At 45.6% G+C, this 25,186-nt stretch overlaps 1 protein-coding gene across 1 annotated transcript; it reads right to left on the bottom strand.

Moving 5' to 3' along the window:
* Positions 1-11,021: 11,021 nt before the first annotated feature.
* On the bottom strand, positions 11,022-24,139 carry wrap53 (WD repeat containing, antisense to TP53). Its single transcript, XM_076034055.1, has 11 exons — positions 23,924-24,139; positions 23,006-23,446; positions 22,569-22,758; positions 21,106-21,201; positions 20,367-20,475; positions 18,916-19,004; positions 15,725-15,948; positions 14,425-14,636; positions 13,770-13,873; positions 13,503-13,646; positions 11,022-12,294 (listed from the first exon to the last, which is right to left on the bottom strand). The coding sequence occupies exons 2-11, from the start codon at positions 23,289-23,291 to the stop codon at positions 12,057-12,059; spliced, it is 1,692 nt and encodes a 563-aa protein (XP_075890170.1). The 5' UTR covers positions 23,292-23,446; positions 23,924-24,139; the 3' UTR covers positions 11,022-12,056.
* Positions 24,140-25,186: the final 1,047 nt, after the last annotated feature.

Raw genomic sequence — 25,186 nt, 5'->3', positions numbered from 1 at the left:
TTGACAGAGCTACTGGCTTGTCTGAGGGAGGGAGGAGGGAGGAGGGGGACGTGGATGAATGAAAAAAATCCCCATCCTCCGACTGGCAGGCAGGCAGGCAGGCAGGCAGGGCGCACTGACGGAGCGCAGCTCTTCCAGGCTTTTCTCGGAGGGGGCGGTAGAGAGCCCGCTGGTGCGCGCGGCTCCTTTTTCTGCTCCTTTTCTCCCAGTTTTCAGCCCACTTCCCTCCGTCTCCTTCCTCCGACTCGGACCCCAGGACTCCCTGGCGCTTCTAGTCCGCCTCGCTTTCAAACGCCGGAGAAGATCACCTCTTGCTGGCGCCGCTCGCCACGGCTCACGGCCACGGACAGAAGTGCAAGAGCGCCTCCAGTGCTTCTAGGGAGCATTACACCTGGAAATAACAAAACTGACTAAACCGGTTGTATTTTTCCAAGAACGTGTTTACAGATGTGGGCTGGAGATCTCCTACAGGGGTATTTGAAGATCATCGTACATGAAATAAGCAGAGGAAGGTAATTACAGGATGCATTAAAGACACCGTATTAAGAAACATTCACCCAACTGCTTCTCAACCGGAAAATGTGACCCTATAGCCTGGAGTCAATGAACTCCCCTGGAGGAAGAGCCCATCCTTGACGTCAGATCAGCCCCTTCTGATGTCATAAATGACAAAGGCACCTTTCCCAAGTAAGTGGCAAAGCCCCGAGCCAGTCTCAGTCCTCCGGGACCTTGTTTTAGTTCTCTTCAACTCATGTGAAAATGTCCAACAAAGCACCTGTTCTCACAGGAACTCACAAAGCAGCGTTTTGGCTGGAGGCCATGGAGTAAATTGCCCTTTTTTTGTGGAAATCTGTTTTTTTGTGTCTGAGTTTTTGTGATGATTGATTTTGCAAGGCTGCTCCACTGAAGTCCAGGGTTTTTTGTTTGTTAGTTGTTTTTTGTTTTTTTTTGTTTTTTTAATGTAATGCGTGAACTTTGAAGAAGAACGCTGTTGAAAATTGTTCTTGTGATAACTGCAAACACACTCTAAAGCTTTGGAAACTTTTCAGAAGTCCATGTGTGAACGGGTGAATGCATCACGTGACGGCTGGATAGGTTTCACCTCATAAGTCTATGACTCAGTGTAAACAAAGGAGAATATCTTCCCTTGCGGTATGACGCAGCCCTCCAACCCTCTTTCTCTCTGTCCTATACCTCAGATTCCGAGCAGCCTGGCGCGATGCTTCAAAGTGGGACATCCAGCGTGATGAGGTGCAGGACGAGTCTGGGTGACAGGTTTCCCACTGAGGGCCACACGCACCACTTCTTACGCGCAAGCCCCAGTTGCCCCAGAACACCGACACTGATAGTTTTTCACAAGGGGGGAAGTGAGGACCATGAGGTCATGACGAGCTTTCAAAACTGTGGGTATACTGCCCCCATGCGGCAAAGACCATGAATGTAACAGATTAGGACGTCACAGTGATGTGGCAGAGCAGCAGGACACTCAAATTGAGAGTCTTGGACACTTGATGGTTTATGTAGACCATCTCGGTTTCATGATGTGTCTTTAGCTGTCCTTGTTACCTCTGTGAAGTACGATAAAAGACTATTGATAAGAATGAAAGGAGAGTGATAGACAATGGTGGTGAAGGCAGTGATGTTATATGGTCATAGAAAGACAGTGGCAGTGAGGAGAAGACAGGAGACAGAAGTAGCAGAGATCAAAATGAGCCTCTCTTGATGAGTGACCAGGATCTATCTATCTATCGATCTATCGATCTATCGATCTGTCTGTTGTGAAATGCATTATTTCTGTTATGCAAGCACTTTGTAACTGTTTTGAAAAGGGCCAAACAATATTTTTACTGAGATAAAAAAGGGCACTTGTGATGCAGAAAACCCTGCACATAGCCGAGTGTTTCACTTTAAATGTGTTTTTAAAATGTAAATACTGACCACCCTGCATTTTTAACACCAGAAATTGTCGTGTATTTAAGCTTAGCAGCCAGCCCTGTCTTCTGTAGAGCTTCAGTGCAGAAATCAAACCCCCGCTGCAGCGCTGAACACTTGAAAATAAAATGTAAAAAAAAAGCAAAGAGAGAAACAAAGAGGGGAAAAGATCTTTATTACGACGCCCCCTGCTGCTGCTGCACAGCCAGGAAGAGATAGGAAATGAAAGTGAGACGGAGGGGAGCATGGAGGCAGGCAGGAACTGAAGTGTCAGGAGGGGGGGAAAGTCAGATCTTCAGGGCCGGCGGACCCAAAGCTGGCAGGGTTTTTAGCGTCTCGTTCAAAGGAGCTGATGAGTGATGTTACGGGGGGGGATCAAAGCAGGGGTCTGAAGGCAGGAGGGTTTTCTGAGCAATGCAAAATGACAACAGGGCTTGAACAAAAAAACAAAAAAAAAGCGTAATTGCAGGGTTGCAAGAGCCAAAAAAAGAGGCAAAACTCAGCGAGGAGGTTTTTATAGAGCGTGAGAGATGAAAACAGAGAGCGGGGATGGAGCCGTCTATTGGACTGACCTCTGGAAACCTTGGCAGGGCGCACGACGGAGCTAAATGTAGTGGAGGAAGACAGACTGGTTCAGAGACAAGAGCAGTTCAGAGGTGGAGCTGGCATGAAAAACAGACCTCGCTGCTCCGTCTGGGAGTCTCTAGGTGTGGGAAAAGAAGAAGCGGCCTCGGTCTTGTTTGTGTGCCTGGCAGATGAGTCAGTTTCAAAAAGAAGTGCGCACCTCTCAGATACCACCTACACCGGTCTGTCGCGGCGCTCGGATAACGGGATGTACTCCAAGAGATGTATTTTTATGCTCCCTATACACACTCCCGGCCCGTATGTCGGTGTTATATTGCCGCTTATTTATTCATGCTGACCTCATTCACTGCACCGACCTTCAACTCATCTTCATAACCGCATCTTCTCTCTGGTGACTCTGGTTACAGTCGGCCGCGGATGCCAGACTGGCGCGCGCACATGCACATGCACATGCACACGCACACGCACACATGCGGACCGGACACGGAAGGCTAAAGGCGCAAAAGTGAAGCGTCGCTCTCGCTCAGCCTGCCTTGGTGGCAAACATGAGCAATTACACAAAGTGCACGGTGAACGTTGCGTGTGTGGCGTGTGGGGCCGAGGTGCAGCATGACACACGAGCGGCGTCGCCCGCAGCGGCGGCAACAAAAAGACCTTGGACAGGAAAACATGCACCCCGATGGGAGTGAAATTCACACAGAGGGTGGCCCAGAAATCTGTGTCTGCGTGCGCGAGTGCGCGCGCAACTTTGCCCGCCTCGCGGTTGATGGATCTCAGCTGCACGTCTTTATCCTTCAGCATCTGCGTGTCCCTGTGAGTTTTGTCCTCCTCCTCCTCCTCCTCCTCCTCCCCTCCTGCTCCTCATCCTCCTCCTCCTCACATACACGCACGCACTGTTGCATCTTCCTGTGACAGACGGGGGTGGTGTGAGGGGGGTGTTGGAGGAGGTATTGAAGGGGTGGGGGTGAGGTGGAAAGGTGTTGTGCAACACGCCGATGTGCAGATCACACATATGGAAGGCGCATATGGACTCGCTTATTCTGCATCGGGAGACAATTTGTACCTGACAATTGATCTACCCTTCCACACACAATCACACACACACACACACCTCCCACATTTGCACACTTGCCAACAGACTACGTGTGTGTGTGTCTGTGTGTTTCTCTAGCTACTCTTGGCTCCTGTCCCTAGCTGACCTTTTGGTGCACACATCACATCATTCTTATTGCACCTTTCGTAATCAATCAACAATCTGAGCGACGCAGGTCAAACAGCATGAAATGCACTCAAGTGAATGCTAACGTTAGCTAATGCTAATGTTATGGGGTGAATTGTGCAATGCCGCTTTAATTAAGCTGCAGCATTTGTCAAGACATTGTGCCTACCAAATGTGTCTAATTTTAGTTTTGTCAAATGTTTTGTTGAGTAATCACTGAGACTTTTGTACACTGATGTTGACAGAACTAGCTAATCCGTCCAATCTAACCAGTGTTTCACACATTCATTTCCGCGCCATGATACTACAACAATTTATCAAACTTCTTTAAGGATAGCGTTTGGAAATTGCGATTAATTGCGATTAATCAGAACAAATGACTGTGATTAACTTGATTAAAATTTTTAATTGATTGGATTGACAGCACTAATTTATAGTTCCTCGTGGAAAGAGCGCGTTCCCTCTTCACCCTCCACCTGCGCTTAATTTGCAAACACATTTGCATAATTTAAACTCATTCCACACAAATAAAAATAGGCTTTATGCTGCTGTGTATGCACAGTCTTACCTTTGCTTGTAAATGAAGTCCATCCGTCTGTCCTCTGGGAGAGAAATTCTAGTGAAAAAGTCGTCTTTATCTTCTTTCAGTTTTAAAAGTCTCTGTCCCAGTGGAGATTATTAGGGATTATTGCCAGGGATGAAAGACCACAAAATGGAATAAAAATTCAAACATAAACTGACTGCTTTAGTGCACTTGACTGTGTATGGGGAAGAGCAACTGAAGAACAAGCGTAAACCCAAACGCAGCCTTCATTGAGGCAGAGTTATGGTTCGCCTCCCCGTATTATTCCAATGCGGATTTATGTCATCATCAGGAAGATTTAACAGGTTCTATACTCGAGTTTGACATTTTATGATGACAGGCCGAGCCTGACTGCATGTCGGTGTCTTAAAAGCCCCAAAAGAAGACACGGAAGAAATCCAGAACAAGACTGAGAGCCCCACAAATGCTAAAGTGATTAGCAAAGATGCTGCAAGTTGAGGTTCTTCTGTCAGACTTGGCTGAAAACTTGGGGAAAAAGGGGTTTCTTTGTGAACGGGTGGATGCTACAAGATTTTAAACTCTGCAGCGCATCTTCACCACCACAGGGACATCATGTATGACTAATAATGCACCAACGTGAAGCATCAAGCTGTTGAGAACTGACTTCACGGGCCAAAAGAAATCTTATAATGTGATTGACAGGTTTGTTAAATAACCTTCCAAGTTTTGCATCCACTCTCCAAATGCTTTCAGTGGCCTTTTTACGACACGGACATTTGAGATCGAACAGATTTAGGCCATGCTCCATCTGGTGTGTCAGGTTACCTCCAAACATTTATTACCTACCGAGTCGGCAGATCCAAAAATCCTGAGCTGTGTCTGCGTTCTATTACGCAAACAGCTCCAAAACAGATTTGCAATGTTGAAAGTCAGCAAAACAAAGGCAAAGAAAAAGAAAAAGCAGAGAAGTTGTTTGATTGAGAGGCTGCATCCAGCTGGAGGGAATCTAGTGAACTAAAAGTATAATAAATGTGTCAGTCACAGTCAGTGTCCTTATTTCGATCGATGTCTTAATCACATTCTATCATACAAATCACAAGAAGGTTGGGAAAAAATGAGCAAAACAATCACTGCTGAAATTAAAGTTTGAAATGTCTCACCTCAATACAGAAGTTAGGAGAGTAAAAAAATCCCACTAAAGTAGCTAAAATATGGTTGAAATGACTTTCTCTGCTACCAAAAATGCTTCCCTTGAATACGGCTGAAATGTACGGTAGGTTATTTTATGTTGTGCTTATTGCAGAAGGTAAATAAAAAATACTGATGTCCAATCACCGTCACCTGCATCCTTTTCTGCAGGCAGTGCTCTTCTGCATGGACATGCAGCTTTATTAATCTTCTCTATCAATCTTTAGGCCTAATTGGATTTTCTTTTTTTATGTTAAATCCATAATTTCAATGAAATAACTGCAAACAATTAATAGAGGAACGGAGTTTTCCCTTCGATCGGACTGTGAATCTGGAGTCCCAAAACTTCCCTTGTGCTCCTCACCCGCTCACACACGAGATACAGTATGTTTGATTTTCACCAGTGCCAGACATCACAGGAGGCTGCAACCAAACCCATAGTCACCTTCTGTCCCAAGCTTGAAACTGTAGGTGCTGGCATAATAATCACAGGTGGGTAGGTAAATCGAGTTACCATAAAACCTTCAATTCCAACCCTCAACCTGAGCCCGATTTTCAGGTGCGGACCACTCACAAGGTGTTGAGTATTTCTGACCCCCCTCATTCCCCTCCACACACACACACACACACACACACACACACACACACACACACTCTTCCACCCCGCGACTCCCTTTTCATTTTACCAGCGGGGCACCACTTTTCCTCCCACTAATCTCCCCTTTCCATCTGTTCCCTCAGTTCCTCATAGAGGTCCTCTGGCTGCCCCTCTGCCCCGACCTGCCCCCCAACCCCTCCTCCCCTTTCCCTAAACCCCCTTTTAGGAAGGAAATAGGGGAGGGGGGTTAGCAAAAGAATGGCCAGACGCAGGGATCGGGCTTGTCCGAGCCGCCCGAGGGCAGGTAAAAAGGAGGCATTTTTTGGGTGGGTGCTGCTGCTCTGGCCTTTTCCCCAGAGCGCCATTAAGCAAGCAATTACTCACCGTGGGTGTTACACGACCCGGTAAACCGCCAAGATCACATCCAATCCTTCAGGCCGAGCCCAGATACGGGATGCTTGCCGTACTTCAATGGGCCCGCCCTCCTGATAACTAGCCACAGGGATTGCCGGAGGGAACGTGCGGTGAAGAGGACAAGATGATGAGAGGGGGGTCGGGGGGGTTGGTTGGGTGGGGTGGGGGGTGAAGGAAGGATGGGGTTTGGCGATCGAGGCGAGGAAATATCTGGAGATATTTCATATGTATTAAGGCTTAGACGCGTTGGTGGGAGAAATACCAATGAGGAGCTACACGTCTCTACCTGCCAGCAGCAGTGCAATATGACGATATGACACATCTTTTCCGCGCATTAATCTTCCCGGCTATTTAAGGTAGTTGTGCTTCAACATCTGGACTGAATAGAGGAGGATCTGGCTCCACGGCAGTGAGACCCCCGGCGCTGGCGCCTTTTCTCCCCCATGCTTCAGAGCGTGTGCAGGAATGTACGGCTGCCAATTATTTTCACATTTTAATGTAAACCTGAGAACAAGGACACGTCAGTCACCGCCGCCGCCGCCGCCTTTTTGGAATGGAAATGGGATGCGTTCACAGGAACGCGGCTGTTATGGTGGCAAATGAAAATGGGTTTATTGGCAGCCTGAAAAATAAATAAATACATAAAAAGAATCCACACAGTTTCAGGTCAGGAGAGGAAATACAAAACGTAATCTTAACTCCCAACCAGTCCGTCTGTCTTGAAGCAGAAATGTGAAAATTACATTTTTCACCTCTGTGAAGGGTCTCATTTTGTATCCATACGGTACCATTCAATTCATAACCTTGGTTGGAATACAAGAAAAAGCCTGGCCATTGCATGCTGGAAAGCGAACGGGCCAGAAGCTGGCATCAAAACGTGTCTGTTAGCTCAGTTTTCTATTCTAAGTGCTAGAGTGCTCAAACGAAATGTAATGCAATGCACGACAGTTTTGGTGGGATTGTTGATGCTGCAGGAAACATTTAAGGATGCTGACTCGAATGACGGCACTGTTCAGAAAACAATTTAGAAACAAACCTAATGGCAGTATTTTTACCATGATTGGCTCTCTCCCAATTTTGCAAATCTAACAGCGATGTGAGGGGAGAGGGCCTGAAATCACAGCTGACCCTAAATGTCACCAGACGATGTGGTAATCCATCATCTAATAGCTGTTGGACCAAAGTGGTTCGCTGAACATAAGACTGACACGTCAACAGTCAATAAACCAAACAATGCTGCTAGCATTGCTAAAATTACTCAAATCTAAATAAATGTTTTAGTCAGACTACGGAACAAAAAGGAACAGCACCTAAAAGCAAAATTGATACCAGTGTTTTCTGTATGAGGCCTGTCGCAATAATTACTGCTAAAACTATTTTTTAGTCATTTGTTTTGGTCGTGCTTAATAACATGATTATTACCGTTGCTGTTGTTGTATTATGTATTGCAATGTTCACTTGACATTTAGATTTTCTTGGCAATTTGCACCGTTGCTTGTCAGGCAGAATAAAATGGTGCAGCCGCTGCTGCAGCAGCAGCAAGCCGCCCTGCACCACTCTGCCCCCAAGCACGATGACCGGATGCAAATGGGCCGACGACTGGAAGTTTAGGGCCGAGCACGGGAGGGGAGGATGATCTGATTTGCTGTCAGAAATATGCTGATGACGAGGAGGGAGGCTGATCTAAGTGACAGCAGGTGCAGCCTTTCCATCGCCGGCAGCACGGTGGAGTCTGGAGAACATTGATTTAGCGGGACATTCCGTGCGTTTCAAGGGTGGTGGTGGCGGTGGCGGTGGCGGCGGTGGTGGTGTGGGGGGTGTGGGGGGTGGGGTGCAAAACAAAAGCACTTTTGCTTCGCTTGTCCCTGCGCAGCTCGCATTTGATCAGGCAGTGCTCTGTTTGCATGCTTTACACTTGAAGTGACATTTCCCCCCTCAAAGCCTGCGCTGCAGAGTGAATAACTTTTACTCTCCTGGTGTGTCGACCCGGGTCGCAGTGAATGCGGTGCTAAGCGCCTGCCAAACACATCCAGAGTCTCTCTCGGAGATAAAGGCGCCGTCCCTTTGACATTTTCTCAAATGCCATGTGTGACAACCTCTAAGAGCTGAGGCGAATCTGTTTGCCCTGTTTCATGTTTTGAAAAGCCTCTTTTTTCCACCCCTCTTTTCCCCCCCTTTCCTTTCAAAAGGCAGCCGCAGAGTGACAAACCAGAGAGCAGTCTAGACAATTTAGCATCTCAAACGCAGGCGCTGCGCAACACCCCCACCCCCTCCCGCCCCGCCCCCACGCTAGTTCAGACAGGGCCCGCCGAGTGTTTGCCTGAGTGCTTCAACTGTGGAATTACGAGATTCAACCGGCAGACAGCCATTTGAATAATTGTTTTCAAATGTCTTCTTTAATATCGAGATCCCGTCACTTATTATTCCGCGCACTCGCTTGGCGGCGAGCGCAACGGGGGGAACAGAGAGGAGCTCGTTCAAGGTGCGTGTATCCGTGTGTGTGTGTGCGTGTGCGGCCGGCTTAATGAAAGGCGCTTCTTATGCGAGGCCACGGACACTTTAGGCCGGGATGCACCGCAGACGGAGGCGCAGGGAGGCAGGAAGCACTTGATGTGGACGGGCTCATTAGCGGCACAAGTGGAGGGACTGCGCCGCCTTCACCTCGGGGTGAAGATAAAGGCTCCGCCGCCATCTGCAGGACGGCTCTGGGGGTTATGCATGTCACGCCGGTGGTATGTGCACGAGCATACCGGGAGCCATGAAGGCAGATGTTCAGCGTGGCCTCTTCTCTCTCTTGTCTTATATGATGAGAAAATAAGTGGGAAGTGTCGCCACGGTGACGTCTGAAGGTCTATAGCCAAGTTCCCTCAGCTCAAAGGCGGCCTTTGCATTGGACCTGGGCACACTGGTCATGTTCATAATTCAGTGCTACTGCCAATATTTCCTTTAAGATTGAGATTTTTTTGAAATGTTCTTTACTGGAGAAGATTTGTACATTGTCCCTGTCTAGAAAAGAACTGATTGAGTGGTGTACTTCATATAAACTTCAATTAAATACAGCCACATATACCGCAGAGGATAAGGGCCACAAGAAGAGAAAACAATTGAGACAGATTTTTTTTTCCAAGTATTCAATTCGAGAATAAAGTTGAAATTTTGAGATTAAAATCGAAATTTCGAGGATAAAGTTGACATAAAAAGACGTTTCGTGAATAAAATCGAAATATTGCCATTAACGTAAACGTGAAGTAAGTCAAAATGTCGAGAATAAAGTTGAAAGGCTCTGCGCGCAAGGCTAGTGGAGTACAGTTTCCTGATTACTGTGGGTGAACCTCGTGGGATACACCTGTTTTTGGCAGTTTAACTTTTAACTGTGGGTAACTGGGTTAATCCACCACCCATCCAGGCTACTCGCCAATATCCACTTTATTTGCGTTGACTTCATTCACGAAATTTTGTCTTTTTTACAACAGCTTTTGTCTGAAAAATTTGACTTTATTCATGAAATTTCAACTTATAACTCGAAATAAAAACTTAAAAATCTCCTTCCTGTAATACTTCATTCCTCTTCTTGTGGCACTAATCCTCTTTCGTAGAAATTAGTTATCTTGAGGACTGAACGGGCAAATTGAGGCCAACCATATGTAATATGTATTCTCAGTGGACACCTGAAAACTGGCTATTCCAATTTAATACTCAAAGACAAGGCTGTGTTTGCCACAGGATGAGTGACCACCTCAACAGTCTAATTGAGTTTTACTGCTCGATAGCTGTAACTAGTGTGACGGCACAGAGAGAGATATGATGCCACGCAATAAATATTCATTTGTCAGATGCTTTCTTACCAACCAGGTTACAAGTGACACAAGCGCACACAACCTTTCAGAGATGAAATAGCACATCCTAAACTCCCTGAGGTTTTCTGTTCAAATGTGCAAACAGAAACGGAGGTCTCCAGCAGAGGGGAATGCATGTAACAACAGCAAACAGAGACAGAAATGTGCAGTTTACCTCAGCGATGTGAGGGTGCTTGTCTGTGTCAGCTTCCCCAGCCGCTGGAGGACACTAGTGTTTAGCGCACGCACGCAGCTGTGACAAAGACAACACGGGCCTATCGGACGAGCAGCTGACAAACAAACCACTGCTGGACCATCTCTCACACTTGGCTTATTTCCCTCTTTGCGCCCCACTTTCTCCTCCCGTCGTCTCACTACCCACTTCCTTCTCCCTAGGCTGAGATGGTTGCTAGGCAACCGGCACAACACAACAGCCCGGCTCTCCACTCAGTGGGGCCCCCGTGGTTTCAATCAAAGAGCGAGAGTGTGTGCGCATTTATACACTGAAGTTATGCGGGAAAAGGTGCCATGAATAGTTTCCGTCTCATATAAACAGAAGGCAAAAGTCCCTTTAGCTTTCAAGGACCGCCTCTTGACTCGAGTGTTAACATCATCTTGCATTCATTGGGGATTTATGACAGCGCTGCCAACCCTGGACCATTTTTAATGAGAGGGAGAGGGAAAAAAAAATGAATGAGACCATGATGCTGAAAGATATATGCTTTTAATGCACGCCAGCTTGGATAAAACAACCACCTGTTGTTGCCACATCTACTCATTTTAAAACAGAGCAAAAATCAAGGCTGACATTAAATACCCATCGCCACGTGAAACAAGTCCAGTCTGTGTCTGTGGTGTCATGTAACAATAGCAGATAACATTTGTAGGCATTATTCTTTGGCAGCAAAGTCTCACAGAGGGAAATGCGGGTGAGCGCAGACTCGAAAGCAGATTCACGCCTTTGTTTGCCTCAGGAAGGTGAAACTAACCAGAGAACTGTGAACAGATGGCAATGTGAGCATTAGCCCAGTCGCTGTAATACATTAATAATGCAGTCGTACAAATACATATTTGTTTTGTGCTGCGTCACACGGGTATAAATGCAACCCAAACGCAGCCTGTAAGAAAAATATAAATCAAGGAAATATGGCAAACCAGCCACGTTGACTCTCGGACACTGCCATCAAGTTTGCACGGCAGCGTCGAGCACAACCGCTTTACAAAAATATATAGACATTTGAGGACGCGCACACACACAAGCGACACGTCACTTTGCCGCATCCATGGCTTAAAAATGGGGTTACAAAAAAATAGCATAACTTGTCCATTTCACGAAAGAAAGGCTAAAACTAACACAAACGGCACTTGGCAGTGAGGAACTCCAGGGGGCAGCGCTGCGCATCGACGACACAAAAACTGCCACAGATAAACATCTGGCTGCTTGTATTTCAGCCTTAGCGTTACATTTAACCTAATTACTTACCGATGCGCTGCCGTTTCACAATAAAAGTGTTAAAAAAAAAAAATAGGCACACATTTTAAATTGTTATTTTCTACCTTACACAAGCCCACATCTCACCTGAACCTCACAAAGCTGCTTCACCATCAACAGTAAATATGACTGAATAATTGATTCCAAAAGCCTGCGGGTGATATGAATAGAAAGTATCAATTCCTAAAAAATAATACAGGCAGAACGAGGCAGGCGCACGCAACATCATCGGTGTGTTAGACTTTGCTTCAGACGGCCTCCACCACCACCGAGCTCTGGTCCTCGGTCCCCTCGGAGATGGAGCTGAGCGGCCCGGCCCACCACACACTCAAGGTGTTGTCTTGCCGAAGCCCCGGCCCCGGCGAGGACGCCGCATCGTCGCCTCCTCCCTCGCCGTCTGAGGCAGAGTCGCCCTCGCTGTCACCGGGCCAGGGGAACTGCCGCTGCCCGCTGGCGGTCGCCAGCAGGGGCATGAACGGGTGAACGCTGTTGAGAAATTGAAGATTGTGAAATATTTGGAGATTTTGAAGAAGAAACAGCAACATTTTAAATTCTAGCATCTTTCACTCTCCCTTCCCCATCCTGAGCTTGCCAGTGAACTACGATGGCCTTGCACATCCAAACCTGGATACTGGAGTGGAGTGTCCACACCAGGCTTCCTTAGGATTATGGTGGTGCAAGATGGCAGCTAACTGGAAGCAAAATGATTGCTGTATGTATATTCTTATATATTTATGAGAACTGTTCTAAAGGTAGGAAAACCAAATTACTTTCATTGTACTGCAAATATACACCTATAATTTATTATCAAGTCCCAGTGTTTGTCACATCCTGAAGATGTGAAATTTGTCCTCTGCATTTGACCTATCATCCCCCTGAGGGAGCAGTGGGCAGCAGCTGTGCGGCACCCGGGAACCATTGGGTGATCTAACCCCCCCAAGTCCAACCTTGAATACCGAGAGAACGCATTGCCTCTCTGCCAAGCAGGGAGGCAATGGCTACCATTTTTACAGTGTCTGGTATGACTGCCAGCTGGGGATTGAACCCACAACCTACCAGTCTCAGGGCAGACGCTCTACCACTAGACCACTGAGCTGAGTCTAGTGTGCATTTATGGGAAGTAAATTACCAATATAAAAACCATAACCGGCCCTTGAAGTGAGTATGGGGTAGATTGAGATTGCAAGTCTCTAAGTGGCGAGAGATTGAAATCTTTTATCATTTTTGGAACACCAGTGCAAAAAAAAAAAGAAAAAGAAAAGACTCCACTTTCTGCTGCCAAGAATCATTAATTCTAGCGCTAGTGTGTCACACTGCAGTCCCTGAAATTAAAGCTATTTCCTCCGTCCCAAATATTTTGGATAATTTGTTTGCATCGCCACAGCACAATGGAGCAGGACAATCAGAACGCGCAACTCGACTGAAGGAGAGGAATTTTCGCCAACGGCTCATTTTCTCTCTCATGTCGGTGTTGCTGTTTTGAAGTGGAGAAGGTTCTTCCGTCGCTGAAGTCTTTGCGATTCAATGCGCAGCTTGAACGAGAAGTAAATTGCAGTGTAGTTACCGAGTGATGCTCACCAGGGCGAAACTTGGGAGGATGAGTAAAGCAACTTGAAAATTCTTCATTCAAATTTTCTGACGAAGTAGGAACTGGAACATGGCCTTAGGTGCTGGAAGACGTTGAACCAAGTTACCTGATGCCGTTCGTGCAGTCCCAGTGCGCACGGAACCTGAGCAGAGGTTGAAGAAGTTCCTCATTACCATCGGGGGGAACCGTGTGCGTGTCCCAGACCGACACCACTCCTTCCGTGTCTCCACTCAGCAGATATCTACCCGACCTAAAGGAAAGTTCCGAAACAGACTTGCATGGAGAATCACGTATCATCAGAGTCGGTCACACTTGCGACTCAGGCACATTACGGAAAAGTCGGTCTGGAAAGTTGAAAACAAAGCAGACTTACGAGTCCAGGTCAAAGTAGATGCGCTGGTTGGTGGAAACGTTCCTCTTCAGTGAAAACACAACATTTCCAGGCTCTCTCAGGTCCCAGCACAAGATTTCTGAATCCTGCACACACACAACCCGGGACACGGAAGTATTTATCTGTTCTGACATAGAAATAATATGCAAATCTAAGCTGTTTGGTGGAAGCAGCTGTCATTTGTTCTTTCAAAATAAAAATAGAAGAAAGAAAATGTGTTTTCTTTTTAAATATAATTATTTGTATCTTTTTGGGGGGGTAAATTTAGTGTGAATAACTTGTCCTTCAGTTTCTATTCAGAGCAAACTATGCAAGGAACATCTGGTTCCTCAGCTATGAAACAACTTCTATGCATCTGGTAATCTGCTTTTTGACAACTTCTGCCAACTGGGAACATAAAGCTACAAGGAAAAGCATTGTAAATACTTAGACATTGGATTTTCAATATAAGGACAACAAAAAATAAAGTTTTTTCCCTTTGAAACAAAATATTGCCTTAGTCTGATGTCAACCCAGCCAATCAAGATGTTGTTCTTTTTTTTATTGCAGTCTTGGCTTATGTAACCAGGTACTCTCCTACTTGCTACGCACACTCAACTGCTGCAAACAGCCGGGCGACGTCAACCCCAGGCCTCACCTTGCGCCCGCCGGTGTACAGGTAGTTGCCGTCGGGGGAGAAGAGCAGGTGGGTGAGGCCTCCGTGGTGGCGGGTGGGCAACAGGGCCAGCAGGGTGCCGTCTTGGCAGGAGTAAAGGCCGGCACAGCGGGAGTACGAGCCGCAGGCGTACACGGACATGCAGGGGCTGAAGCCGAAGCAGGAGATGATGCCACTCTGGCCCTGCTTCTTCACTGCAGCCGGGAGGAGAGAGCGAGAGTTTGGCCAGGAGGAAGAGTGAACTTCCAATCTCACGCATTCCTAATTACATCACTGAAAGGAAAAAAAAAAAATTCTTTCGAAACGGCATCAGCTCGAATTCGGGTCGTCTGCTTCTTCTTAGAAGTCAAAGCGTCTGCCAAATTCATGCTCTCTTCACCTCTAACGGAAACACTGGAGCACATGTTTGGCGCAAAGAAGCAGATTTCGGGGTTTTTGGCCGAGTCCACACAAAACTGGGTTTGTGATTAGGCGTGCGTTTCTTCTTTAATTCCAACTATTAATCCCTTCAGAGAGTTGACGAGGCTGAAAGAGAAACCACAGACCGGCGCTCCGCCAGGAGACCAGCACCGACTTTCACTTGCTGGATAAAAACAAACCCTGAATTCTCACTTTTAGCCCATTCTTATGTTTTAAGTAAATAATTAGGGGACCCTGTTGACATCATTATGTACGTGGCTCGCATCAACACTTTATCTGCACGACACTGCTTCTGCTGTTTTCAGTGCATCACAGAAACATTGCATGAAAATGATTCTTGTTTGAAGGTGGTGACAGAGACTGGGGACCCATCACAGCACAAACGATCTGTTGCCTTCGCCTCTTTTGCAAAAAGACATAACAAAAATTGTCCCTCTTTGTTTTTTCAAGGGGATTTCAGTCTGTGAGATGTGACAGCCAGCTGTCAGATGCCAGCGCTCTGAATTCAGCTTATTATTCTTTTCACAAAGTTCCCACTTTACTTCTTGTTTGTCTCGTTAGGTTTCTTTTTTTTCCCAGAGAAGAACTCGCAAAGGCAGTTCTTTATGTAAATCATTCTTAACTCCACGCAGTTGGGAGCATCCTTGAGCAACGGCGAAGTGCTGCTTTTCAAACTTTAGTGCTTCACTTATTTAAATGATGTAGTTGTGACGAATCATCAGTTTCAACAGGAAGCTGAAACGACGCTGGTCAGAGAGGGCAAGAAAAAAAACAAAACAAAACAAAAAAACGCTGTTTCCTGGAGATCTCTGAAGGTTCTTAGACCTGTAAAACAAACTGGGCTCAGGCGGCGTTCACCGACCTACGGTGGGCCGCTCCTCGCAGTCCCGTCCGGGCCGATCCGTGTAGAAGACCCGCACGGTCTTGTCGAAGCCGCAGTACAGCTGTGTGCCGTCGGGCGAGAAGCAAAGGGAGTGGGCGGCCGTCAACTCGTCCAGGTGGTTGTAGGGTCGGAAACTGGCGCGCACCTCCCCGTAAAAGGCATCCCACACGTGCACGGGGTTGTCGCGGCTGCTGCTGGCCAGACTGCAGAAAGAGTCAGAGGTCAGAGTCAGAGGTCAGAGTCAGAGGTCAGGCACGGAAGAGGGGAACAAAACTCAAGACAGATAAAAGGTGAGGCATTACTGGGGTATAATAAAGTTATTAACCAAAATTGAAGCAATATATTATGAGACGTTTTAAAAACGGCGCATTCAACAAATAAGAAAACGTTTGTGTCGTGAGAGAACAAAGAATGATGGTGAGTTTTTGTCCAAGAACCAAAAGAAGAACATGAAACAAACCTGAAAAAAAAAACAAACAAAGCAGATTTCAATGACATTCAATCAAAATCATTTCTCTATTCATTTCTTTCTATTCCTGACCTCCAGCGCAGCACATCCTGCACAATGTGCCGATGCATCAAAACACACAAAGCTGTGTCTAATGGAGACAACGCCGCAGCGCAGCTCTTATTGATTCAGATCAGGGCCAAAGACGGAGCCGGGCCTTTTCAACTCTAATTACTGGGAGAGCCAACAAATGCTGAAACTTCACTGCGGCTCAATTAGACAAAGGAAATTAGCCCCCCCGCCCGCCGCTGTCGTGTTCCGTTACGGCCCCCGCGAGCCGCCGCTTTACTTCCAGAGCGGGGAGCAGCCTAATTAGAATGCTGGAGGAGCGCTGGCTTGGAGCCGTGCCTGGACCTGGCCGGAGCAGCGGCCCGTAGTCCCTCGCTCCTGGGAGGGGGGGCTGGCTGCTGACTGAGGGCCACTTTTAAAGGGAACAGGGGAAGAAATGAGGAGCAAAAAGAGGGATGTCGAAAAAAAAAATTGCAGACGCCGAGGGAGCGAAAAGGTGATGAAAGGTGGGTTTAGTGGTTTCAACCCGTCATTCACCGGGCAGCTTCCACTGCTGCGGCTCGTTGGCAGCCTCGCGGCCCGCGGCTCGGGCCGCCGTCTGACTCACGGCGGCGGCGATGTGACGAGAGTGAAGCTCGGCCTGTTGTCACCTCCTACCGGCAGCCTCGTCTCCCTGACAGCCAGGCAGCTCCTCTGAAACAGCGATGGGTCCTTCGCGAACGAACCGGTTCAGAGATCCAGAACTTTGAAGTGAATGAAGAGAGACGGCTCCTGATTGGGAGACGTTTTTGTTTTGTTTTTTTGACGCTGAGTTGGTGGCGATCTAGAATGTGATTCAGTGGAGAGTTTGCTTTTGTTTCGCCAATTTTTATTTTTCATCTTGTTGTGATGTGTTGTTGATGTGTTCTTTTACTTGTACATGGTACAAGTGTGTACTTTTACAGCACCGTTCTCCATGTTGAGTGTGTAAATGATACACATTCAATATTTTGATATCATCAGTCATTAATTTTAGCACATCATTTGGAAATAAAATAAGATAAGCAACAAGAAATCTAAGAAGCCACTTTTTTTTTGGTCACCGGCTCTTTTCAGTGAGCCGAGCCAAAAGAACCGGTTCTCCGTAAGGAGCCGCAATTCCCATCACTACCCTGAAAAGCCTCGGTGGGCCTCTCCAGTGGCTCGCCGTCCACGTGAGGCGCTTGTTGATCATTGTACAGTTTCCGCCGGCTCTCACGTGTGGACGCGCAGCTCCTGAAACCCCAGCGCCGCTCCGCTCCCCCCTCCCCCAGCCCCTCCCCCTCGCAGAACGAAGGACGCCTGGTGGCGGCGGCGGGATGGAGCGGCGCCAGCGCTGGGGCGGCGATCAGACGGATCTGTCAGCGGGTGGGAGCTGTAAGTGGAGGATGATGGGAGCCGCGGGAGGGGAGGCTCGCTGAGAAACTGTTGGCAGCTCGACCTCGGCTCGTTAGCGCGGCCCCGCGGCTCTCGCCCGGCGGACGGCGCTTCACTTCCTGCGGCTGGGCGTCGCCTCGCAGCTTGAGCACCAAAACACGCTGATGTCATAATGGCCGCGTTTCCAAAAAGCCTTGCGGGAGCGTGCGGCCGCACGCATGTGGCGCGTAATAAAGAAAGTGACATGAAAAGGAAGAAAGGGGGCGCCGGCGGCGTCGTAAAAAAAACTAAAAAAGAAAAAGCCCTCCAGGTGGCGAGCCTCGGCGGGCTGAGTCGGATGGAAGGGCTCCCCGGGACTCGGCGGGTGGAAGGAGAGCGGCGGAGGGAGCCGCCATGAAGGCCAACTCTCCTCAATATAATGAGTGACGGCACAGAGTTTTTACAGCTTCGCCAATACCAGCGAGACAGAGCAAATACCACAGAGATCAAGTGAGTCACAGGGGGAGAAAAGTGGCTGGTCAACCAGGAAGGCTTAGAGGGACATTTCAGTTCAAACACCTCAGGGCTGATTTTCATGTCAGCCAACGCAAGCAAATCCAAAACAAGCCGTTAGAAGAACTTTATCACTTTATCATTTTAAAGCTCATTCTAATGTGAAGTGGAATGGGTGTCAATTTCTTAAAACTGCAATCAACTAATTACTGAAGCAAGCAATATGAAAAACGATCCCAGACATTGTGTCCCAAATCAAATGCTATTTTGGCATAAAACCCTTGAAGTTGTGCCAAATTGTGACATTTTCCACTTAGTGGAAGCGACTCTTTGTTTTTTTCTTCTTCTTCTTCTACGATGAAGACTTTAAACAACATCAGTAATGCATTCTCTGCAGTGCGTTGAAGCATCAGTCAATGTTATCAGCTTTACGGCTGATATTGTTAGCTAGCACGCTAACACTTACACCACCACCTCATGCAATGTGCATAAGAGATGTGAGTGTGGGTATTGTTCTAAAATATTTCAATGCACTTCTTCCACCTATGAACCCAAACTACCAAACTACCAGGTCATTATTGAAGAAGCCTATGATTTAGGACAAAACTACTGTCTACTTTCTCTTGTGTCATTTGAGACTAGAAGCACAAATAGACACTGGCCCTGATGAAAAACACAATGCGTTGCACTACAGCGCCACACTGGAGTGTAAAAGTCTCATCCTTCTTGTTGCTCAGGGATGAAACTCTGGAAATGATGGACTTACAAGCATGTGTCAGCATCCAGAGAATTCATCTTGGGGTACCAGCAGTAGTCGTAGACGGTGTCTCCCTCTGCCATCCTCAGCACTGGACTCTGCAAGAGAGGAGGCAAACAAACAGTACTTACAAAACAATAATAGAGTCCCACCAGTGCTGATGTTGAACCTAAACAGGCAACCAGAGAGGCCGTTCTTTGCTTTGAGAATCAGTGTGACAGCCTGAGTGGCACCGTGTGAGGAATACAACAGAGTTCGATTTTCGACGCCATTTACAAAAGGTCTTGGAGCTCCGTATTGCAAAAAAAAAAAATGGATTCTATGGTAATTGTTTTTGTTCAGTGATCCCAATACACCACCAGGTTGTGATACATTTAAGTGACTGAGTCAATGCTCAATATTTCTAAAACTATTCTGGGGAGATCTCAAGTCAAACATTTTCTCACGCTGCTCACTCAGATTGAAATGTTTTTGTTTGTTCTCAGTTGATTCTGACACAACCTGTGCGGCAGAAAAAGGTCAGCCAGCACACAGCAAGTTGATGACCTTTACTGGCAATGCCTCTAAATTCAGAGAGAAATATAAAATCCCTTCGAGACACGACTGAACGCATCAGCCTGTTCCTTGAACATTGTGGATAAAACAGAACTAAGATGCTTCTTTCATATAAAAGTGGGGCTGAAGGGACAATCGTGTTCTTTGCTCTCAGAGCACTGTGTGTGTGTTCAGGAAAATGTAATATCGATTTTTGTATCTACTCACTCGAAACTTTATTAGGTATATAAATCAAACATATTCACATCCAATTTCATTAACAATTTTATGACAAAAAAAAAAAATCTTTAGTTCAAGTTATTGAACATTGTACCCAATAAAGTGGCCAGTGAGTCTAAATATTAAAAGCATAAAAAGGATGGAAAACATTTTGCAAATTCTGAACATGTCACACTTCTTCCCTTCATGTTGGCTCATTTTATCAAAGCAATGTCACAGTTTACAGAAGTGCATGAATAAAACAGACCTTGAACAGTGGATCAAATGTGAATGCTATTATTTAGTGAGAAGGAAAATGGAATTGTGATCTTCACTATTCTAATTAATGACAAAGAAACCAACATTATTCTTATTTAGCAAGACCACCTGTGGTTAGTTTGAACTACTGTTTAGGTACCGGTACTCAGTTCCACATAAGGGTTTGCATTATGTGGCTGTTTGCTTCTCTGGAGAGAGACTTTTGTGGAGGAGAAAAACTGTTTAATATCTTTTTTATTTATTGCATCAGCCTCTGCTAGTAACTGCACACAATTGTTGTGGTCATAAAATGTAAATGTTTCTTGCCTACGCGTGACTTAAGGGTCTCCATATTTAGACCCAGTGTATTTCAGAACATGTGAATTAATTTGTGCTGCGTTGTGTTGTGTTGTGTTGTGCGCAAACAAGGTAAAGATATCTTTGCTTACCATCTCAGGAAGCATGTCCCAGTTGTAGCTGTAAATCTCTGGGGGGAGGTTGTACACACGAAGCACATTGTCTGCACTGTTGGTCAGGATACAGGAACCATCAGGGGCCCTAGTTAAGAGAAGGGTGGAGGATGAGTTTAAGTTGCCAACTGCAGAAAACTCAGAACAGCAAAGGCAGTTTGAAATGTATTTTCTATTTAGAGTCCAATTTGTTCCCTCTAAGTTTGAATTTAAGCAATTATGATTGCATTATGACGCAAGATGCAATCAGAACATACTGCGTACAATAGGTCCCACTTGTATCAAAAGGTGCTGTCTGGTCGAGTTCCAAAAAAATCAAATTACATCAAATAAAAGAATTCTGTTAGCCAAGATATTGTTACCTGTTTGTGTTTTGTTCTGGTCAGATGTCAGTATATCAGATAATTGCCAATGAGATGAAACTGCTATTGCTTAGCTTTAACACAAAAAAGTTCCACACATCATTTTCCAAAGCAAATAATCCTGTTTTGATATTTCAGAATAGTAAAATGTACAAATGTGTGTTGTCCAGACTGTAAAAAAGATATCAAGGAGCCCAAACCTGTCTCAAACATTTAGACAAAGTTGACACTGGCTTGATATTATAGAATAAATTTGAGTATTGTTTGTTTTTTTTGTTTTTTTTTACAAAAAGTAGCTATTCAACACTTAACTCAGGATATAATATTATAAATGAATACTGTCGAAATGTAATTACCATTTACAGCCTTTGAGATAATTTTCCGGAAGTCTTGAGTACTCGGTCCAGGATCCGGTTAGCATCTGGGGACTTTGGGTAAAATCTAGGCCAAGGCTGGAGTCAAACAAGAACAAAGAACAAGCCGTCAGTTGAAAGAACAAGATGGGAAATCACTCAACATTATGAACCATCCATTAAGCAAAATAGCTTATTTTTAGAGCACTGATTTACCAAAAATGCAAGTACAAAAACAACAGTTCTTGTCAGAGCGCTCAATTATTGGAGTTGAATGACAGTTTAATACAATAGATTATGCCTGGATGATAATTCGATAACGATATATATCGATCCATACACGTGTGCTGCGATAGGAAAAAAAGGGGTCGATAAAAAGTTAGATAGAAAAAGTTTCACTTCCTTTTTCATCATAGCCAATCATGTAGCTTAATATTACGGTCATTTCTTCCTCCAACCAATCGCAATCACAGACCCAGGTACGCTCCGTCACCAAGCCCCGCCCCTCTCAAACCACAACAGAGAGCACCTGTAGAAAGATGCCGCAGAAAGGAGAGGCGGAGGAAATCGTCCCGAAAAAAGGTTTCAGTAGCTCACTAGCACGGCAATATTTTGGCTTTTTCAAGTCCGACAAAATTTAAAATTAAATTAAAATTTTACCACCTAAACTAGTCGCATCCGCAGGAATACGAGCCGTGTCGCCTGCACCGCGGCTCCACGACGGAGGAGGAATCCGCTGCCAGCGCCAAGCAAGTAAAGCAGACCAAACTGGACTTCTTGCAGTAAATACGACAAAGCGTCCAAGCGGCATAAGGACATCACCCATGCAGTAACATGTTTCATGGCGAGGGACATGCTGCCAATAACGACCGTTGAAAAGCATGGCTTCAAACAGCTTCTCGCCACTCTTGACCCGCGATATGAAGTTCCCGATCGCAAGCGTTTTTCAAACACAGCTCTTTCTCGTCTGTACAACGAGTGCAGGGAATCAGTGCAAAACGAGCCGTTATCCGTTTCTTTCTACGCTACAACGTCGGACCTCTGGTCGAGTCGCACGTTCGAGCCCTATCTCAGCCTCTTTTAAAAATAAATAAATAAATAATAATAATAATAATAAAATAAAAAATTCAGTTGTGTTTAAAAAAGGTGGTTGAATAAAAGTTTGAATTTGAATTCAGTGCTTGTGTGTTCTTTATTAAAAGTCAGTCATGAAGTAATAGTATAAAACATCCAGCACTGCAATTAAAATGTTTTAAATTTTTTTGATAATTATTGATATCGATCAATATGATTTTTTTTTTTATATCGATATGCTTTTTTTCTATATCGTCCAGCCCTACAATAGATTAATATTCTTGCAAACAGACAGTAGCCTTTACCTTGAGTTTGGAAATAGTTTGAGTCGATTTTTTTTGTGGCCAAATGTGTGCATTGGGGTCATGTTGCAACTAACCGCCTCTACTTACTGCTGCCCTTCACTTGGACTGTCCGCAGAATGGTTGCTGCTGTGCTCCTCCTCCGGCCTGCTCTCCTGCTCTTCCAAGTGGCTCTCGTGGACTGTATTTCCATTCTGACAGCACTCCTCATCACCTCCAGCAAGGGCAGCTACCGCCTTGCCTCCCTGAACGGTCTGCTCCTCCTCACACTGGAGTGGTCCTTTTCCTAGAATCAAAGAGTGCAAAGTGTCCAAATATTTATAGATTTGCATTGAAAATGAGGTAAAGCGTGATGGCAGCGGCTTACACTTAGCTCATTGTGTAGCGTATGTGTTGGGGAAAAAAAAAAAGGAAAGAAATAAATTGGTATGGTTTGGTATTGACAAGCAGGCAAATTACTGTTTTGACCCCATACAAATCAGTGCATCTAAATCTTCAACTGACACATGGCGCCCAAGATACTTTACCTGGTCCGGGTGAGGCGTCTTCTTCTTGTAGAGGGTCAGTCTGTGCTTTCACCTCGTCGCGCATCTTCTGGGACATGTCGGGCTGCAGTGGCCCCTTGGTCGCTTCACTCAATTTCAGCCGCTTGGCAGATGGAAACGCTGCCTCCTCCGACACGCTCCCCAGCTCTGCTCCATCACCTTCAGGTAAAGGCGGTGGGCGTAGAGGAGGCTCGCTGTCTGCCTCTGCATCCTGCCCAGCACCTGCTGTGCCACCTCCACCTTCGCCACCCTCTGCTGAGTCGGACATCTCCGTTTCCGGTTGTTTTTTTTTTTTTCTCTGCCCTTTTTCTGGTGACTGGCTGTCAGACGTGAGTGAGGTAGGTGCTACTGGGGTAGTGCTTCCTTCTGCAATGTGGGTGTTTGTGTCTGCTGAGGGTCGGGTACATCACAACTAAAAGTGGCCTGGAAAGACAATGACTTAACATCAAGACGGACCAAATCAACGGAAAGAAACCGAGTCGAAATTGCAATACACAGCAAAACAAATTAGACACATTTGGGATTGTGTGGGTTCAAACCGGTTCTGACGTTGAAAAGACATAAATGTGACGCTGTCCGTCATATGGGTGCGAGAGAAAACAACCTTAACAGACAGACACCTGTGGCTAGCCGTGACTTGGGACCGACTCTCAACTAGCATAAATGCTGCTTTAGAAAAGCAATAATGGTAAAAAATAAATAAATAAATAAATAAAATAAAATAACGGTGGTCGATATCTCACTTTGCATCAATGCGACACATCCTTGCTATGTTCAGTGAGCTCAGTCAGAGTGAAAGTAGAATCGCTGAGCTTTAAATTCTCAGCTACCGACAACTGTCGCACCACACTTAGCTTATTAGCATAGCCTCTGCTAGCAGTGCGCGGTGCGCCGACCTACCTGTGTTGCTGCTTGGCTGGCCCTTTTTCCTCTTTGCACCTCACACGAAAACACTTCCTCCTCGTCGGTAACAAAAAGACGAGGGGATACGAGCCGTGCGCCAACTTTAAATACGTCCTTTAACTTCGGGGCTCTGCGTTTCCTTCAGACAGCTCATAACGACAAGTTGTAAACACGGTGGGCAGCCATGTGCTGTGAACTATCGCGAGACTTCCCGAGAGGGCTCCGCGTTTCAGCGGAAATCGTTTACTTAATTCATTATATGTGCAATCACTCACGCGCGCAAACAATTAAGATGAAAAGAAAAAAGAAAAAAAAACTCTAATAATGGAATTAATAAATAAAGACAACGCAGTCATTCAATTCTAGATGCTATTTATTCAGTATTTATTTTGTTCTTCAAACAAAATCCAAACTATTTACACACCTTTCAATTGTTCTTTGCCTAAAGTTTCAATACGAGTATGCTGTTATTTATTTTTAAACAACATTCAAAGACAAAGCAAAGAAGCTGGGCTGACTGGGATGCATCCACCAGAATCCTATTGAGAAGTGAATGCCAGTAACTTCTCTTTGAAATGAACAAATGGGATGGATGGATGTATGTATATATCAAAACGATCAACCCGTTACAACCATTGCACAGGCTTGAACAGGATTTAGACAAAGGCAGTAGCCAGCAGGGCTTTTGGCAACACTGTCACTTAATCTCCTCATAAAAGCATTGCTATGCAGTGAACTGCAAGCAGCTTTAGCAATGAGAGAGATTACTAAATGACTCAATATTCTTTGACTTTCACTTATAACCATTTGATATTAACTCAGTATTATTTGACAGTCAGCACACAGTGCAGCCACCAGTGGCTAATTTCAATTCAAACGGTCAGGTATTACAGGTAAAATATCCACTACAATCTCTCCAATACGTTCACATGTATTGTGATTTTAAGCCAAAGGAAAAATGGAAATTGGAAGATTGCCATTTTGAGTTTGTTTTTTGATTTTTGATTTTTTTTTTTTTTGATTTTTTTTTTTTTTTTAAATGCAAACTGCTTGCTTACAAGGATAGAAAACACCTGTGGACTTAAAGCTTTCCAGAAATGACAAGTAGCTTGCTAATCCACAAAATGATTTGTTTTTCAGACGACGGCATCAATCACTCAAGCTACTGACTGCGGTTAGTAGTCTGCAAGTACGGGGTTGAATTTAAAAAATATATACATATACAGCTCAAGTGTGAGTCAGGTTGTAACCTGCCACAAG

Source organism: Nelusetta ayraudi, unplaced genomic scaffold, assembly GCF_046127955.1.
Source record: "Nelusetta ayraudi isolate G7.1 ecotype Tasmania unplaced genomic scaffold, CSIRO-AGI_Nayr_v1 ptg000042l, whole genome shotgun sequence".
NCBI lineage: Eukaryota > Metazoa > Chordata > Actinopteri > Tetraodontiformes > Monacanthidae > Nelusetta > Nelusetta ayraudi.
The sequence above is the reverse complement of the archived record's forward strand: the minus strand, read 5'-3'. Positions and strand labels throughout refer to the sequence as shown.